The following is a 20,568-nucleotide window of genomic DNA, read 5'->3' as shown; positions in this document are numbered from 1 at the left end:
CATCGGCATACCGCGAATTTATATCCGTTTATGAAACTTTGGGACATATGGAGCGTGTTCCCGCGTCGGAGCTTGTTAACTCGCGTGCATGGTACCTTCCTCATCATGCGGTCGTGCAATCGACGCCGTCAAAGTGGAAGATTAGAGTAGTTTTTGATGCGTCGCGAAAGACTTGCGAAGGCCACTGTTTAAATGATTTTCTTTTGCCGGGACCTGCTCTTCAGCGTGATCTCTCGTTGATCTTATTAAATTGGCGACGGTATCGTTTTATGTTTACGGCGGACGTCGTTAAAATGTTTAGGCAAATTTGCGTCGCGCGCGTTAATCAAGATTTGCAAAGGATAGTGTGGGCTCCTAGCTCGTCGAAGACGCCGGTGGAATACCGGTTGACAACTGTGACTTATGGGACGGCGTGTGCTCCCTATCTCGCAATTCGTACGCTTTTACAATTGGCGGAGGATGAAAAATCGCGCTTCCCTCTCGGTGCCCAGTGTTTAATATACAATACGTACGTGGACGACACGTTTGCGGGCGCGGACGAGCTCGTCGTCGCGGTGCGCCCCGGCGGGAGCTCATTGACCTTTTAAAATCGGCGGGCGTTGAGTTAGATAAATGGGCCGCGAATCACGCTGACTTGCTGCCGGGAAATACGCAGCAATCTGGGACGGAAGACTCAAAATCAATAGGTCTCGATGAGTCTGTCAAAACTTTAGGGGTTCAGTGGAATCCAGATCGGAATGAATTTCGTTTTACTACGTTAGATTTTAAAGGCTTAACCGGAGCAGTGACCAAGCGGTCTGTTCTCTCCAATATTGCGCGCTTGTTTGATCCGCTGTGGTGGTTGGCTCCGATAACAATAACCGCCAAGATTTTGATGCAGGATCTTTTGATTCTAAAGGTTGGATGGGACTCTGTTCTACCACTAGATGTGCAGGATAGATGGCGTGATTATTGCCTGCCTTATCAATTAGTCGATGGTTGGGAGCCTCTTGCGACTCGGGTTCGCAGATTCATGGGTTCTCAGACGCCTCATCTCGTGCTTATGCTGCAGCAATTTATATTAGAATTCATGAGGGAAATGGTCGTTTTCGAATTTCTCTGCTATTCGCGAAAAGTAAAGTTGCTCCTGTGAAAACAGTGAGCATTCCTAATTTAGAGCTGTGTGGGGCCGTATTACTTGTCAAGCTTCTTTGCCATGTTCGTAAGTTAGATTTTTTACAGAATTTGCCTGTTTCTACTTGGTCTGACAGTCAAATTGTTTTGACTTGGCTTCGCAAACATCCATGCCATTGGAAAACTTTTGTGGCGAACCGTGTATCGTTCATCCAGACCGAGTTGCCGAGTGCTATATGGGCGCATGTGCCCACGAATGAGAATCCCGCAGATTTGGCTACACGTGGTAGTAAGCCCGCTGAGTTGATACATGCAAACCTGTGGTGGCATGGGCCTGATTGGCTTGCGATATCCGAGGAGCACTGGCCGAAAGCGCCGTTAGCTCCGCAGGTCTTGCATGTTGAAGCGACTCAGAGTGATCCGGAGATTTTGTGTAAATTTTCTACGTTGATTCGGTTAAGTCGTGTTGTGGCTTTTTGTTTACGTCCATTGGTTAGTTTGCGTAGGCGCAAGGGCAATCTTTCTAAATTACATGATTTTTTGACCACATCAGAATTGTCTGCAGCACGAATTGCAATAGTTAAGTTGGCACAGGCGCATGCTTTTGATTCTGAAATTAAACTGTTACAGATGGGGAAAAGTTTACCGAAGCGTAACCCTTTGCTTAGTTTAAATCCGTTTGTGGACAAGATGGACGGTGTTCTGCGCGTTGGGGGTCGTCTAGCAAATTCGAGTTTGTCTCACGATCGCAAGCATCCACCTATTTTACCGCGTCGTTCACCACTTAGTCGTTTGTTTGTTCGGCACGCGCATCGTTCCTGTCTTCACGGCGGACCTACGCTCACATTGAATACGGTTATACAATATGCATGGATTCTCGGTAGGACCCGTCTGGTCAAAACGGAGATTCGACAATGTGTCACTTGTCAACGCGTCAAGCCACGTTTGGCCTGGCAAATGATGGGCAATCTGCCTGCCACGCGGATTACACCGCCTCGACTGTTTTCTTCCGCCGGTTTAGATTATGTTGGACCTTTCCAGGTTCGCACTGCTAAGGGTCGGGGTTATAAGGGGTATATTGCACTTTTCGTTTGTTTCACGACACGAGCAATCCACCTTGAATCAGTGAGCGATCTCACGACTCGGATGTTTCTTGCCGCGTATCGGCGGTTCGCAGGACGTCGAGGGGTATGCCGGAATCTTTATAGTGATAATGCAACCACGTTCCAAGCCGCGGATAAAGAGTTGCGGGCCATGTTTATAGCGGCTTCGGATTTTTATAAGAGTGTACCGCTGGTACTGCTGACCTGACGTTCGGTCGTCGGTGCTAAGCGGATTGCAGGTTTCTGGCGCTTTTTACTCAAATTTTTAAACGTTAATAACTGAAAAACAAAGCCGTAAACGCTATTTCGTTATTCTTGATTTTCGTCTTATTTTGATCCCTAGAATCACCCCTTCAAATTTTTCCCACCTGTTGTCGAACTCCCTGTATATTCTTTTACTGTAATTAGTCTGCTGGGACCAGGCTTTTTCCCCACTTTTGACTGGAGTTTTTTACAGCCGGTACCCGTAGAGTAGAGTCAGTTAGGGTTTTGAATTATTAAAGTTATTTTTTTCTTTTAACTATATATCATTTGTTTTATTTATTTACCGGTGACGCCAATTCCACCTCATGCCCTTCCTCATTTTATTGTAACACCGAATAAGCGGAACAATCATTATTACAATTTCTACGTTATATATGTAATATACACTTAACAACAATATCATTATTAGTATATCTACATTAGGTATGTAATATACATTCACCAACACTATCAGTATTGCTATATCTACATTAGATATAATGTAATATACTGGTTCCTCCCTACAGATCAGTGTACATTTAATAACAATATCATTATTACTATATCTTCATCAGATGTAATTTAACATACTGATTTAATCCCACAGAACAATGTACATTTAATAACAATATCATTATTACTATATCTACATTGAATCTAATGTAATATACTGATCCCTTCCGGTAATATACCTCGGGTAATATACTGATTCCATTGAAATGCCATGTAGCCGCTAGATGTGCAGTCACCCAGGATAGTATTATTATCTGCAGAAGGTGTGGTAAAAAATCGCATACTATGACTGAATGCAAGGCCGAGAAGGCTCGGTGCATTCTATGCTCTAGGAAGGGTATAGCAGACGTAGACACAAATCATATAGCGGGTTCAATCAGGTGCTATCAATATAGCGTAAATAAAATTCACAGTAGACCTACAATTTTTACGGATAAATCTTAACAATTGTAAAGCGGCACAAGACCGGCTTGATAAAACTGTATAAACCTTAAGACCAGAAATAATCCTAATTTCGGAACAAAACAGAAGCAAGAGTTATTGGTATGAGGACACAAATGGTAATGCAGCTAGCTCGATTACAAATAATGGTATTATAAAGGGTACTAAAATCAATATTATTAAACGTGACATAGGGCTCGTAGCCATCGAATTTAATAATTTTCTGATCATCAGTATGTACATATCCCCGAATATTGATAGTAAAGTGGTGGATGAAAGAGTTGATGACATTGCGGGACTTATAAACATTAAAAAATAATTTTTAACAAAAAAAACTTCCGACTTCGAAATGCCCTAAAAAGTGTAAAATAATTTCTATTTCATTTATACCAATATTCCATAGCTATTAATAATATCTACTTAATCGTTAAATAGGATACCAAATACATTTCAAAGTTTTCGGAGGCGGCGCAAAATTAAAAACTTTTCCTCTACTAGGAAGATCCTAACTCCGGCGCACAGTGATCTGAAATCGTAAAAACCCGGACTAAATTCATAAATCTCTTAATTAAACAGTTGTACTCATAAACAGGACAGTTTTATGGATTTTGGAGGTCACAGATTTCGATTTTAGTATTATTTTTTTATTAGGATGAGAAACGACTCTTAAAAACCACCCTTATAAGGAATGTTTTATGCTATGAAAACAAAGCTTTGTTAGTTAATATAGAATGTAATTTTAAACAAATAAAGTCATATAAACATGGCCTAAAAATTCACAAGTTAACAATTTATTATAAACAAATGTTAAAATTTTCGCTGCTTTTAATATATCAGATCGTTCTAAACGAATTTCAAATGGATAAGGAATTTCTTTATATTTCAGATACTTTATTTTGTGTTTCGAAGAAATGATTAATAAGAATGAATAAATGGGTTGTTCATTAACAACCCACAACACCATTGTGTTACATTACGATATGCTTCGGTATCTGTTACTTCAATTTCAGATTCGGTTTCGGTGTCCGTTTGTTAGTAGTCATCCTTTAATGATTCTATTAAATTTAACATTTCTTCATCTATTCTTCTCTTCTTCCTTTGTTTATATTGAATTAAACTTAAATAAGGATCTGAACTTAAAATTAATCTATTAAATAAATCAGTGTTGATTTTGATTTTTGATATTTTACATGTGTGATACTCTCTGAAATACTTGATGTCTTTATTTTTGGCCTCTTGGGCTTCTTCTGAGAGTTCTCCTATGGGAAGTATTGATTCCTTAATAACATCTGGCCCATGTATCAATATTTTATGCAAAGAAATAGGCATATGGTACCAATTATAAAGGTTCACATATCTCCGTGCAGTCGACAAATAATATTCTTCGAATTCTTTGATCTTTATCTCATATCCACTATTAATAGTTTTAAGAATTATGCCAAATCTTTTAATTAAATTTTGATCTATACCCGTTATTTTTGACGAGAGTCCTGGATTGTCAAAAAATTTTCTTGCACTGTTACCATCATTTGTTGTACCATATCCTGGTTTAGGTACATCTACTAGTAGTCCCATTACTTTCCGAAATTTTTCTTGTATTTGTTTTTTTCTTTGTTCGAGCAGTGGCTTGTTATCTTTAGTCACCTTCCAGACTTTTAATTCTAATCTATAGGCTATATGAAGAACTATAAGAAGAAGCTTCTTAATTATTAATAATCTTAACATCATTTTTTATGAATTTAATTTAAATTTATTTATATATATATATCCAATTTTCTAAAAATTATCTAATATTTAAAATTATTAGATAATCTTAACGTTCTTAATTTTATATTCTTATATATATATATATATATTCATTTTTTTTTTAAATTATAAATCTTAATTATTAATAATATTAACGTTATTTTTTATCAATTTAATTTAAATATATATATATATATATATTCAATTTTCTAAAGATTATCTAATATTTAAAATTATTAGATAATCTTAACGTTCTTAATTTCATATATATATATTGTAACGTGGTGACACCTGTGCCCCCCCCGTTACAATCGCTGCGCTTCTCCCACCTCAAATCCCACCTAGAAATGACCCTCAACCCTTCTAACACCTCACCCCTTTTCCCCGCCCGCCGGTGAAGCGTTTCCCGACAAACAATTCGGGCATTCCGGTGCGATGACGTCGAACTTTCCGCACCGGAAGCAAAACCTCCTCCTCGGCTGCCGGCAGGCGCCGAACCAATGCCCCGCTTGACCGCAGTTCCAACATTGGCCGGGAAGGGAGGATTGGGTGGAGGTAGCCGCGGGACGAGGAGGTAGTTGTCGGGAACCGGAGGTCGCTTGGGAGTAGGAAGTAGGGCGGTTGGGGATTGACGCGTTCAGGGAGGATGGAGCACGGCATCCAGCCGGGGGTGGTACCATGGGAAGGGACATCAAACTGGGGATTTCGGTAATAGTGAGGGGAGGAGGAGGTGTAACGGGACGGTTGGAGGTTGAGGTTTGGGGGCGGTTCGAGGCTGGTGCATTTCGTGGGGTTTTCGGGACGGATTGGGATGCTGAGGAAGGTCGGGAGTACTCAGCGGCTGCCGCGAGTTTCGATCGCGGCCCTCCCGGCGGGGGCACGTACCCCGTTCCCGGGATCGTGAGACTCCCCGCCGTCGGTGGCCCGCGATACTCCTCGCTGCTCCGCTGGGTCTCTTCCACTCACCTTCCCAGGCGGAGTAAATCGTTAAAGGAATTGGGAGGGTGGAAGTCGACTACTAGTTTGTAGCGAGGGTGGAGATTTCGAATCACTATTCCTAACTGTTCGGGAGTGGATAGAGGAGGTTCGAGACGACGGAATATCACTTGTAGTTTGGAAAGGTAGGTGGAGAGGGGTTCCCGCTCCCCTTGGGTGCGGGTCATTAGGTCCATTCTTAGGCGGTTTTGGTAGTTGCTCGGGGTGTAACATAGACGGAAGTTGTGCAGGAATTCGCCATAACTGGCCCAAGTATGGGCCTGCCCCCGCGCCCAGGCTCGCGCCTCTCCGGTCAAGGCATAGGGAATTGCTCGGATCAGTTCGGGTTCGGTAAGGTTCTGGGTGGTGGCAACCTCGGCCAGGGTTTCGAGGAATTCCTCCCCGTCTTCCCCGGGGGCTCCCGAAAAGGAAATCTTCCATTTGCGGAATAATTCCACAGCGCGAGCCTCGCCTGCGGCAGGAACATAGGAAGGTTGGGAAAAATTCCCTAGGGGATGAAAAGGGTTGGTTCGGGAAAGGGAGGGTTCGGCGAAGTGCGGGGGTAGCTGAGGGAAAGAGGGGAAAAATGGAGGACAGTATGGGCGTTGGGAGGGGTATGGAACGGGGTAAGTGTAATCTATAGAGTTTGGAGCTTGGGTTGGTGCAGGGATCGGTTGTGGCGGGAGGAAAGGATACTGGGTTTCAGAGATTCTTTGTAGGAGGAGGGTACTACTTAGGGGAGGCGGAGCTGCCCCTAGGCTAGTACGGTACGGGTTGGAGGTATTTAGGGGACGAGTTGGAGGGTTAGGGGGTGGATTTTGGGGTGCGGGTATCGTGATGGGATCGATGAATGGATTTAAGGGGGGTGTGGGTAAAGGGGTAGAATGCTCGCCGGTACTCGGGTCGGGCGCGAACGTAACCCTTTCGCGCCGTTCCCCGGCAAGCTGGGACTGATTTAGATCAATCGATGGAGGATTAACAGGAGTGGGACGGGAAACAGAAGTTACTGTGACAGTCGTGGTGGTTAGGGTGGTGGTTGAGGTCAGGGTAGCGGGGTTGGGAATGTAAGGTTGGGGGCGTATTTCGGGAAGGGATCGGTAGGAGGTTTCGTAAGTGGGTGGATCAGCCGTTTCAGGCTCAGGATCCTCCGGTTGGCGGGAAGTAGGATCGGCGGTGGGATGCGGAGGGGAATCATCGACAGCCGGGGTCTCCCATGCCGTAAAAAGAGTAAATGGCAGGCGATCCCCGGCTGTGTCGAGCGCGACATCCCATGGCGCGGCATTCGGGCCGAGTACTCGCCGTATTTCCGCGAGAACGTACCGGTCCTGGAGATCCTGTAACTTTCCCCGTATATTCAACCGCGCGTGATCCATGAGCTGTATCAGCTCCACTACGTCTAAATTACCAACGCGCTCTCTTATTACCCGTGCCTCCTCCGAATCCATTTTCGCGATTTTTTTCTTCTTTAAACGCGCTCCCGGTGGCGACGATACCAAAAAAAACGGGGGAAAACAAGAAAGGTAAAGGATCCTGAAAGAAAAGAGGGGTACAATCGCAAAAAGAAAGAAAAGAAAAAAAATTCAACACAAAAATATCCGGTTTTATTAGTTGGTCTCTCTGGAAAACCCAAGGCTCGGTCTTCAGTAGTCGGTGCTGAAAAAAAGGGGCGAAAGAAAAAAGAAATCGGAAATCGAAAAGGCTCGATAGAGTGCTCACGGTCGGCGAAAGCACGGCCGGGCCCTCGATATCGGCAAGTCGCGAGCAGAGTTTTGAATTTGGGAGGATACACAATAGAAATAGATTTCGACACAGATAACAATACCGTTCCACTAATTTCAATAACGAGGACGGTTCGGTCGAAAGCGGCGTACTGTTTATCGTCCGTAGGACGTTAGCGGATCAGATTTCAAACTCACGCCGCGTTCGACCGGCGACATTCGACAAAAACAACAACAGGAGGTTCTCGGCAACGGGTACCTTCCGCGTCGCGGTTTCGAGATCTTTCGAATTTTAACGGACGCAGCACAAAATTTTTCCTCTTCGCGAGAGTTTTTGAACAAGAATTTTCCAGGCCCCACGTTGGGCGCCAAATTTGTGACCCTCTCGGGGGTTCACTCCATACGATTCTACAACTCTCTATTACAAACGTTGGGCGCCAGCCACTCGCGGTGGCAATCAAAATTTGGACAAAGGGACAGAATGGGGGTCGTTACAGGGGATGGGACTCGTGGCACTTACGTCCTTACATTCTCGCGGGGGAGTACGCAAGGAGAATTTTCGAGGGTTAGGGAAGATCTGAGGGTGAGGGAGGTTTCTGGAAGTTCGTCTACGTTACGCGTAGGAGGATGACTGTAGATGGGAATAATAGGGGTTGGACAGGGGGATTCGCCACAGTGAAATCTTTGAGGAGTCAGAACAATACGCGGACGCGAATGTACGCAGGCGGAGGTTGCCGTTGCCGAAACTCACACTTTTACAATAGTAATACGAAATGGACTTACTCCAAACTCCTCACACGCACTTCTCGCAAACTCTCTCTCTATAAATCGCACTTTTCCAAAATCTCTCTAAATCGCTCGCTTAGCTAGCCAAGGGCTCAATGACGGCTCGTCGTCGCTGCCGCGACGACGGGTCCGTCGCGGGATGATTTTTGGGGAGGGGATGGAGAATAGGAAGGGGGCCTTTTCTGGCAACGGAATAGATGGGTTATCGATTATCGATCTGCCGGTGTTCGGGTTCGATGGGGCTGGCGGATCTCCGGCCGTGGCGGGTGGACTGAGGTCTTCGGGCTCGGCAACAGATGGCTCCAGGTGGACGTTTGTCTCAGCTGCTGGGCCGCTTCGCCTCTTTTTCCGAAGTCCCGCGTTGCTTTTCCTCTCCTGGAGGGTGGGAGGTCTGTCGCCGGCCTCGTAGCTCCTTCTTGCGGGTGATCCCTGTTGTCTCTTTCCGTCGCCTCCATCGGCCCGACACCGGCGGGCGGGGAAAAGGGGTGAGGTGTTAGAAGGGTTGAGGGTCATTTCTAGGTGTGCTTTGAGGTGGGAGAAGCGCAGCGATTGTAACGGGGGGGGGGGGGCACAGGTGTCACCACGTTACAATATATATTTCAATTATTTAAAAATTACTAATAATTAATTAGTTATTAATAATTTTATTATTTTATAAATTTTTATTTATATTTATATATATATATATTTAATTTTCTAAAAATTATCTAATATTTAAAATTATTAAATAATCTTAACGTTATTTTATTTACTATTTATTTACTTACTTACTTATATATATATATATCTCGGAGTGCCCCAACCCCCGAAAGGGGCGCGGGAACCAGGACGACCTCTGGTCGATCCAGGCCGAGCCCCAACCGAGCGCGTCTCCGGGTGGCGGATAGGAGGACGACCGGGTGCGTGAAGTGGGCCCCGAGTATCGTGGAACGGGACGCCTCAGGCGACCAGGAAACGGAAAAGGTGCGCCTACGGAGTGCCCCGGCCAACGGGTGCTATAAATGACCCCTGAAGGCCTAAAAACCCTCGGAGGGGAACTAAAGCCCCGTCGCGGACCAGCTCCCCAAGCTAAGGTGTAAGCAATCGTGCCGAGAGCTGGATGGCGCCGGGGTAATGGTGTCACGAACGATGCCCTTGGGGTACCAGGCGCCCCCCATTGTATCTAGCCTTACCCCTGCAAGCGGGCTCTGCAGGGGTGGACCTATACTTCCCGACTGCTCGTGGGGCAACAATGGAGAACAAAACCAAAAACCCAAATAAAAACAACGACAACCAAACAAACACGGACACAAACACGGACACGAACACGGACACGAAAACCATAACAACAAACACCAACAGGAACGCACCCGGAAGCGGGCCGGTTGAGGAGGGAAGGGACCCAATTTTGGGGACCGCCTCCGAAACACCGCCGATGGGCGGTTCTGGGGCGAGTATGTCTGAGGCAGGCGAGGTCACAACCTTGCCGGCTCTGGACTTACTCACCCTCAATGAGGAGCCTTCCTCCGGCGCGGCCGGGGCCGACCAGGGAGCAATCCCAGGACCGAACCCGGTAGCACGAAGGAAGGTTAAGCTCAGCGGAGCAGCCAGAAAGAAGAAGGCCCGCTTGGCGCTCCAAGCGCCGACGGAGTCTTCCGACAAGACGGCTACCGCTGGGACAACATGCAAGGCGGGGATGGCCCCTGCGACGGCCGCTGCGAAGGGGGGCCCGACTACAGGGAAACCCCGCGCAGAGACGTCGCAGGTGGATAGCAAGGGGGCGGAAGGTAAGGGGCTCAAAAGGACCCGACCATCCGTCTCCCCCAACACTCAGCCTTGCGCGAAAAAAAGACAAAGAATCTTTCCTTCGCCAAAAAGCTTCAGTGAGGCGCTGACGGCGGAGAGGAGGCTGGCGATCGCGCCGGCCAACTATCCGGAGTCGACCCTCACGGAAGCGCAGGCTTCCGCCATCGAGCAGGCGATCGTCGGAGCGTTGTGTGGGCTCCAGAAAGGGGAGACCATGCCGCGCTTCGACGAGTGCCGGTTCGGAGGGGGCCTGCTACTGGTGACTTGCGCGGACACCGGAGCGGTGGAATGGCTGAGGGCCATAGCGACCACAATCAGGCCTTGGGAGGGGGCGGTCCTCCAAGTGCTGGATGGCCGGCGCCTCCCAAAGCTCAGGAGGATGGTCACGGTCATCCCCGGCCCTCCGGTGGCCACGGAGGCAATTTTAAAAATGATGGAGGGTCAGAACCCGGGGCTCCACACGAACCTTTGGAGAGTGTGGAGCAGGAGAGAGGGCCGAATTCGGTTACTCTCGTCCTGGGGGTTGACCCGGCATCATACAGCCTCATCAAGAGGCAAGGTTCGGAAGTCCACGTGGGCCTGCGCAGGGCACTCTTTAGAGAGGGATCTGCCGGGACCACGGAGGACAAAAAGAACCCCAACTCGGTCCCAGGGAACAAACCGGGACCAGCAGCCCCGATGATGGAGGAAGGGAAGGCGGGGGTGAGTGGTGTGGATGGAGGAGAAGGGGAGCTCAGGGCGCTGGCTACGGCGCCCACGGAGACCCTCCCACCCTGCGCCGACACCCTCCCACCCACCCCACCCAAGGGCTGCAACACAACGACGGCGGCTGCCGGATCCTCCCAAGGACCGAAGGCCGCCGATATGCAACCTCCGTCTAGTGGGAGCATCCCCAGGGCAGTAATGTCAAGGGGAAGGCCGACCACGGCGGAGGCGACGAGAAGAACCGGGCTTCTGGGGGTGCAGAGGGGGAGCCAACGCACCCTGACACACACCCTGAAGGCCGGCTCTAGGGGACGAAGAGGGACAGGCCCCGGCAAGGGCCCCCTCACAAGCAGGTACAATGGGCCCCGGCGGGGAACATAACGTACCTACTTCAACCAAGCAAGACTGGACCACATCTGGCACCAACAAGGTGTCAGAAGGTACCAGATTCTCGCAGATCAATTTGCAACATTGCAAGGCGGCAACGGATATCCTCCTGTGCCGCCTAACGATGGGGCAGACAGATATAGCCCTCATACAGGAACCTTGGATCCACAAGGAACGTGTAGGAGGGCTTAACACGGGGTGTGGCTCACTCCACTATGATGCCACATCCACAAGGCCCAGGGCCTGTATCTTCGTCAAAAAGGAAATAGCGCCCTGAAACTTAATGAATTCTGTACAGCTGATCTTTCAGCGGTTAAGGTCAAACTTAACCTCGGTGGGAATACGTCAGAGCTGGTGGTATGCTCGGCGTACCTACCGTACGACTCCGAGGAACCTCCACCCACGAGGGAACTCAGAGCCCTGATAGATCACCGGGCTGTCAAAGGTCTGCACCTGGTGATCGGTTGCGATGCTAACTCGCACCACACAGTATGGGGCAGTACCAATACCAACGGCAGAGGCACAGCACTGCTAGAGTACCTCGCCACCACGAGCATGGAGATCCTAAACAAAGGCTCCGCCCCCACCTTCTTCACCTCCCGTAGACAGGAGGTAATTGACCTGACCCTGGGCACCACAAAGGTGGCACAGGTTGTCAAACACTGGCAAGTTCGAGACGAAAGCACGCTCTCGGACCACCGCCTAATTACGTTCAACTTAATGGGCGACAGGGAAGGCGGTACTGGTGAAGCATACAGGAACCCAAGGGCCACCAACTGGGCACTCTACAGAGAGGGCCTAGAAGGGAGGCTTAAGGGGCACTGTCAGCGTCCCAGGACCGTGGGCGAAATTGAGCAAGCGGTGAAGCACTTAAGCTCCGCCGTTACTCAAGCCTACGAGGATGCCTGCCCTGTCAAAATTGGAAGTAGTAACAAAAGGGTCCCCTGATGGAACAAGAAATTGGACCAAGCCAGAAAGGACACCCGCAGACTACTGAACAAAGCCATGAAGGCAAATACGAAGCCAGCCTGGGACAGTTACAAAAGGTCCCAGCAAGCTTACAAAAAGCTAATAAGAACTAGCAAGAGGTGAGCCTGGAAGACCTTCTGCAAAGAAACCGAAGCTCTACCAGTAGTTGCCAGGTTAAGGAGGGTCTTCTCAACAGGCCGCTCACCGGGGTTGGATCGTCTCAGACGCCCCGATGGAAGTCTGACGAACAACCACAAAGAGACATTAGAACACCTTATCCAGACACATTTCCCAGGCTCAATAGCGGAGGGCCGGGGGCGTCGTCGCAGCGATACGACGCGCACCGACCCCGCTCTAGCGGACTGGGAAACAGCGGAGAAGGTGATAAACACAGACAGGGTGAAGTGGGCCATCGGCTCCTTCAGAAGATTCAAGAGCCCGGGCACTGACGGGTTCTTTCCGGCACTCCTTCAGGAGGGCGGTGAGGACTTGTACAGGCGCCTGGGCCAGATCTTCAAATCCTGCCTGGCGAAGGGCTATGTACCCAAAGCCTGGAGACACTCCAAGGTAGTGTTCATCCCTAAACCTGGGAGGGACAATTACGACCTTGCTAAGGCATACAGACCCATCAGCATCACCTCTTTCATGCTCAAAACGCTGGAGAGGCTGGTCGATAGGTACATCAGAGACGAGGTTTTGGCCAATAAACCACTACACCCCTCTCAACACGCCTATCAAAACGGCAAATCCACCGAGACGGCACTTCATAAACTAGTAGGCTTTATTGAAGGCGCACTGTCGAGCGGCGAATCTGCCCTCTGCATTTTCCTCGACATCGAGGGGGCGTTTGACAACACACCCCATGATGCCATTAAGGAAGCTGCGAGGAGGTATAATATTAAGAACTCCGTCGTAAGATGGATCCACAACATGCTGACGAACAGAACAGCCATAGCAAGCCTGGGAGAGGAGACGGTGAGGGCTGACGTCGCGAGGGGCTGCTCGCAGGGAGGAGTCCTGTCCCCCCTGCTGTGGACCCTCGTGGTTGATGAACTCATACGTATACTCGCCACGGAAGGCTTTGAGGTTCAGGGCTACGCCGACGACCTCTCTATCACGGTCAGAGGCAGACACCCGTTGGATCTAGCGAGGAGATTACAAAAGGCTATCATGCTCGTAGAATCTTGGTATCAATCACACTCACTCTCGGTTAACCCGAGCAAAACGGAGCTGGTCCTGTTCACAAGGAGAAGACGCTTTTATTTTAAGGCTCCTCACCTTTTTGGGACGCAGCTACAACTCACAGATGAGGTTAAATATCTAGGTGTAATACTAGACAAAAAACTCACCTGGAAGAACCATGTGAACAGGCAGACCCAGAAAGCAATCAGCACCTACTGGGCCTGCCGCAGAATGTTTGGCCCCACATGGGGACTCAAACCAAGAGTGGTCAGGTGGATATACCAGGCCATCCTTGAACCTATCATAACATACGCCTCGATTGTGTGGTGGACCTCCATGAAGAGGGAAGCACACAGAAAGGCTATAGAAAAAATATACACAATAACGCTGCTGGGGATAATAGGTGCACTCCCCACCACGCCCACCTTGGCAATGGGTGCGCTGCTCGACATCAAGCCACCCCATCTAACAGTGATGGCAACGGCTTGGAGAGCGGCCATCCGCCTCCACCAAGCTGAAGAATGGTCCCCGACGGGCGGCGGGCACACCGAAATCCTCAGGGATTCGGGATCAGAGTCAATTCTGACCCACGGTGGAGACCGCTGCAAGACGGAATACCTCTTCAGACGAGAATATGATCTAATCCTCCCAGATAGGGAGAAATGGCTGAAAGACCCAAACGACATTCTGACTCCGGGGGGGCTGGTCTGGTTCACAGACGGCTCTAAGACCGGTATCGGCACCGGAGCCGGGATTGCGGGGGAAAGCCCTAGGGTCGAAATGACCCACAAGCTGGGCCACCACGTTACGGTCTTCCAAGCAGAAGTGTTTGCCATATGGGCCTGCGCCAAATATAATTTGGAAAGGGCCCACTCAGGCAAACACATATACATCTGCAGTGACAGCATGGCCGCGCTGAAAGCCCTCCACAAAGTGGAAATAGGGTCGAAGCTAGTCAAGGACTGCGCACTGACTTTGAGACAGCTATCTCTAAACAACAGAGTTAAGCTGCTATGGGTTGGTACCCATACCACAAAATCTGGCACAACGCCAATGGCATGAGACACACGAGGGCCCTATTTGAGGGACCGTCACAGAAGCTGAGTGACACCTTAAGTCACCTGGACAGGGCGCAGCTGCGCATGCTCGTGGGCCTAGTGACAGGACACTGGTACACGAGAAAACACCTCGCGCGCATGAGACTCACGGAGGAGACATTATGTCCGAGGTGTGAGGAAGAGGACGAAACCCCTCTACACGTACTTCTAAGATGCAGGGAACTAAGGGCCCGAAGAGGAGCAATCCTGGGGACCTTGGAACCCTCATCATTAAGCATTTCGGCTGGCCTGGTGCCGGCGCTTCTAAACTTCGCTACAGAAGCCCAGTTGCCAAGGCACAGCCAGTAAAGAGGCTGCCTAGAGGCCCGGGTACAATGGTCCCCAAGGACCGAGTGCCCGGCTAGCCTCAGCCTACTAAGAATAGAATAGAATATATATATATATATTAAATTTTTTTAAAATTAATAATTATTAAATAATTATAATATTTATATTTCATTAATTTATATTAATTTATATTTATATACATATATATTTATAATTAATTTTCAAGATTATCTAATATTAATTATTAGACTAAATTATCTAATATTAATTATTAGATAATCTTAACGTTCTTAATTTATTAATTATTATATTAATTACCATTATATATATATATAAATTTAATTTTTAAAAATTTATTTAATCATTAAATACTAATATAAATAATTAATTTAATAAAATTACACAAAATAAAATATATTAATTTCTCAATACCAATACAATTATTTAATAATAATATACAGATCAAATTCTATCAATTCGGTACCAATTACTTCCCACAGACCAATACCTATCAGATAAAATAAATTTAAATTGTACAGAATAAAATCTCAATACCAGTACGATTATTTAATAATTCTATCAGTCAAATTCAATTAATTAGATACCAGTTCCTTCCCACAGACCAATACCTATCAGATAAAATAAATTTAAATTGTACAGAATGAAATCAATACCAATACGATTATTTAATAATTCTATGCCGATCAAATTCTATCAATTCGATACCAATCCTTTCCCACAGATCAATACCTATCAGATAAAATAAATTTGAATTGTACAGAATAAAATCAATACCAATACGATTATTTAATAATTATATGCCAATCAAATTCTATCAATTCGGTACCAATTCCTTTCCACAGACCGATACCTATCAGATATAAATTTAAATTGTACAGAATGAAATCAATACCAATACGATTATTTAATAATTCTATACCAATCAAATTCTATCAATTGAATACCAGTTCCTTCCCAGAGACCAATACCTATCAGATAAAATAAATTTAAATTGTACAGAATAAAATCTATACCAATACGATTATTTAATAATTCTATATAGATCAAATTATATCAATTAAAAACCAATCCTTTCCCACAGATTAATACCTATTAGATAAAATAAATTTGAATTGTACAGAATGAAATCAATACCAATACGATTATTTAATAATTCTGTGCCAATCAAATTCTATCAATTCGATACCAGTTCCTTCCCACAGACCAATACCTATCAGATAAAATAAATTTAAATTGTACAGAATAAAATCAATACCAATACGATTATCTAATAATTCTATACCAATCAAATTCTATCAATTCGGTACCTGTTCCTTCCCACAGACCAATACCTATCAGATAAAAGATAGACCAATGCCAGAAAGATTACTGCAGCGTATGCTTCCCTGAGCATCCACCATATTAACAAAAACTGAATTAACATTTTCCAAATCAAAATCAGAATCGAATTGCAGTTAAGATAGGAGAAATCAATATACAAAAGATTGCATAAAGTACCGTAAATATCCAAAATTCACAAATCCACCAACCGTCACAGCTGCACTAGAATTGCGTTAACCATAATATGTAAAACATTATCCTGAAGGGGTACGAAGAGCTACAAAATGAGTAGCGAACGATATTATAGAAACGTGAAACTTAAAACATAAATACACAATTGGAGAAAGAAGTCCCTGAAATATGTCAGATGACCAAGAATAAGAATAAGAATAGTGAGCCGCGAACAATAAACCAATAAACCAAAGTTAATGCCATTCATATCTAGGAGTGCTAAAGATGTATAATATATCATATAGTCTACAATTAATTAACAATGCCTAGGAACCCAAACAACCTCTGAAAGCTTAGAAACAATGTGTGATACTACAAGAGAGCCTAAGAAACTAAGAACTAAGAAATCAAGAAATCAAAATCAAACCCATCCTTAAAATATACAGAAGGATTATAAACGCAATAAGTGCACAAAATAAACTCATTAAACCATCCAATCCAGACAACTCTACTAAATTCCATAAATATAAGACCCAAAGTAAGACAGATAGATATAATCACAGCAGGTACGGCGAAATAAAAACAAACACATATTAATAATCAGAAATCAAGTCAGTTAATTTAATTTAATTTAATGTCATATGCCGCCACCAGCTACTCTGTTCATTGATTCACTCAATTATAATAAAATAAAGGTAAGAAGTTATATAAACAATGCCATACAATTTACAATTAATTCTGCACAGAATACTGACTAGGTATAACCTAATATAACTAAAATAACTGAGTTATCTGAATTGACTGAATAACTGAATACAATCCAAAATCTAAAATAATCTAAAATAATATAATATATAATACAATACAATACAATACAATACAATACAATGTAATGCAATACAATACAATGAAATGCAATGCAATGCAATGCAATACAATACAATACATAAACATAAACGTAAATGGAAACATAAATTGAACGTAATATAGTATAATAAAATAAAATAATATAATATAATGTAATATAATGTAATATAATATAATATAAACAAAACAGAGCAAATCGCACCACTTGAAACACATACACTGCAATGAAACACAATGCATCACCGTAGAGCGCGCACTTTCACCACAATCACCTCCGTACGAATAAATACAAAATTAAAATTAAAATTAAATTAAATAGAAAATTCAATTCAATTAATTCAGTTCAATTGACACTTATCACTTAACACTTCGTATCACATCACATCATAGATGACCGATGACCATGTCAACGTCAACTAAGATAGGAAAGGAAACCGGGCGAAGTAAAATAAAGAGCGCGACCATGAACCATAAAGAATAGAATATAGATACCTAGCGTTCATGAAAATTCCCTAGTCTATGATTATCGACCATCAAATTAACCACCAAACCATCAAATTAATCAATTATACAGAATATATAAACGTTCGAAAGCGAAAAGCGAAAATACTTCAACAACTTTCAATAAATCACCGCGATGAAAACCAGAAGTAAGGTACCTATGAAAGATAACGATAGCAAAACGCATCGTAATAAGTAAAGCACGCAATACTACCCGAAGATAAGCCGTAAAAGCTATCCCTAGTCGGTAACCAACCGCAGCACCAGAGATATTACCAACCGCAATTATTCCATTTACCATATAATACTCGGCCGTTCGCTTCGTGACGGTTATCCACAGACCAATTATCTGCCGCGCAGCAGTTACCTACCGCGCGCCAGTTACCCGTTACAACACAGTTACCGTCCGCAGAACCATCCATCGTACAGCCGCGCAATCCTAGGAATCCATACTTATCATCAAACCTATCATCAAAGATAAGTCTGATATACAACACTATTCGCGAAGGTAAAGGTAATTATACTGAAAGTAAGAGGTAACAAATAAAACTTCGAGACGGAGCAAAGTCAAGAATAAATTTATTAATAAGTAAGTCAAATCTACGATTATCATTTATTATATAAATCATTTATGTTTGTGAATAAACTGAAATAAAATATATAAATATAAATATGAATATGCATATGAATATAAATATAAACATAAATATGAATACGAACTATAAAAGAAAGTGAACCAACCATAAAGCTAGATTAATAACAATTATGAAATAAATCAACCCGTATAAAACCCGCAGACTGCGCGGAGTGCAGGACACACTGCGCTAGCACATTATCGCGGTGCAGAAAATAAATTGTGCAAAAGTACCGAAAATAAAGGAAAACAACCGCCAAGGAAAGAGAGGCCGAATAAATAAATAAGCCAAATAAAACAAATAACATAAGACACTTAACCAAATAAATCAATATGAAAATGAAAATCAAAAATCAAGATCAGAATAAAAATAAAAATCAAACAGCGCATGTAACGACGCATGTAATTAAGCAAATCTCATACAACCAATCAAGCACACAATTAAATAGTGCAGTAATGCTTCGAAATAAGCAAGTGGCTCGGGACCGAGCAGTTGCTTATTTCGAAGCAGGTATGCTATTCGGCTTGACTTTGTTCTCGAAACGGGACTTACTTTGCTTAAGATTTATTTGAATGTTGTTGAATAAAATCGTACGCCTTGAAGAAGATGCGGCCCTGTAGGTACCTGAAGGTTTCTTGTCCTTTCATGCAGACACGTCATGACTTTTCCGGAAAAACCCAAGGTACTTGAATCGGTGCATAAAATTCACACCGTTCCGGCTTTGGTCAGTCTTTAGACAACCGTTGCAGGACTAGTACAGAAAGTGAAAATCGTTAGTGTCAAGAGTTGGAGTGAAGTTTTTTGTAAGCATGGCCGAAATTCAAAAAAAGAAAAGAGTTTTTCTATCGGTGGAGCAGAAGATGCAAATTGCCGAAGAATTACAGAAGGGAATTACGGTGAAAGCACTTTGTCGAGAATATGGAGTATCGCAGGATGTGATTCATCGGATTCGTCGCGACTGTAGACTCCTATCCAGTTTTGGGACCCGAGGGGGCCGTGTATTGCAACACAAAAATCGAAGACGATCTTCGATTGAAGATTTAGAAGAGGGATTGTATGCATGGTTCGTTCAACAACGAGCGATGGGAAACCCCATAACAGATTTGCTGTTGCTGGAAAAGGCCCGCGAAATATTGGATGTGCAGGGAGGAACATCATATGCTGGAAGCAGGGGCTGGTTGTGGAAATTTAAACAACGCTGTGCGATCCACTCAGCCCATGCTCATGGCGAAAAAGCAAGTGCTGACGAAGATGGTGCGCGAAATTTTATAAAGATATTTAATGAAAAAATCGAGGAAGAGGATTTAAATTTAAATTTAATATTTAATATGGACGAAGCAGGCCTTCTATGGAAAACTATTCCTTCGAAGAGCCTCATAACAAATGCAGAAAGTAAATTGGAAGGCAGAAAATTAAAAAAGGATAGGGTGTCCATTGGTTTGTGTAGTAATGCAACTGGTACACATAAATTGGCCCCGATTTTTATTCATAAATTCCAAAATCCACGAGCTTTGAAAAACTGCGGAAATTTGCCAGTGGTATACAAAGCACAGCGTCAAGCGTGGATGACGCGAGAAATTTTTAATTGCTGGTACGAGGAGCATTTCAAACCTAGCGTATTAAAAAAAGTTATAGACATAAGATGTTACGCCGAGTTTTACAATATGATCAAGGAATGCAGGAGTTTTATCATAAATTTAATATTAAAGAATGCATAAATTTAGTAGCGGAATCATAGACGGATATTACATCTGCCAATCTAAAAGCAAGTTGGAACAAAATTTTCTGCAGGGAATCAGGAGAAATCGATGTATGCGACACTTCCATACATTCAGAAATGACAGATATTATTAATGCTCTTACGGGCGAAAACAACGACAGCGAAGAATTAAACACCGTACTAACACATTTGGATGAACAGGAGACAATTAATTATGAAGATGACAGTACGGCGATGGAAATAGAAAGAGATGGAAATGAAGAAGAAGAAAAAGAGGAAGAA

The 20,568-nt window shown here is 44.5% G+C and overlaps 1 protein-coding gene across 1 annotated transcript; it reads left to right on the top strand.

The window, feature by feature from the left end:
* The first annotated feature begins 19,375 nt into the window (after positions 1–19,375).
* LOC123988303 (jerky protein homolog) lies at positions 19,376–20,284 on the top strand. Its single transcript, XM_046287762.1, has one exon. The coding sequence runs from the start codon at positions 19,376–19,378 to the stop codon at positions 20,282–20,284; it is 909 nt and encodes a 302-aa protein (XP_046143718.1).
* The last annotated feature ends 284 nt before the right edge of the window (positions 20,285–20,568 follow it).

Source organism: Osmia bicornis, chromosome 11 (assembly GCF_907164935.1).
Source record: "Osmia bicornis bicornis chromosome 11, iOsmBic2.1, whole genome shotgun sequence".
NCBI classification, from domain to species: domain Eukaryota; kingdom Metazoa; phylum Arthropoda; class Insecta; order Hymenoptera; family Megachilidae; genus Osmia; species Osmia bicornis.
The sequence above is the reverse complement of the archived record's forward strand: the minus strand, read 5'-3'. Positions and strand labels throughout refer to the sequence as shown.

Bases quoted from the DNA above. Each gene is read 5' to 3' on its own strand.
- LOC123988303 (XM_046287762.1), top strand. From the start codon at position 19,376: ATGGCCGAAATTCAAAAAAAGAAAAGAGTTTTTCTATCGGTGGAGCAG.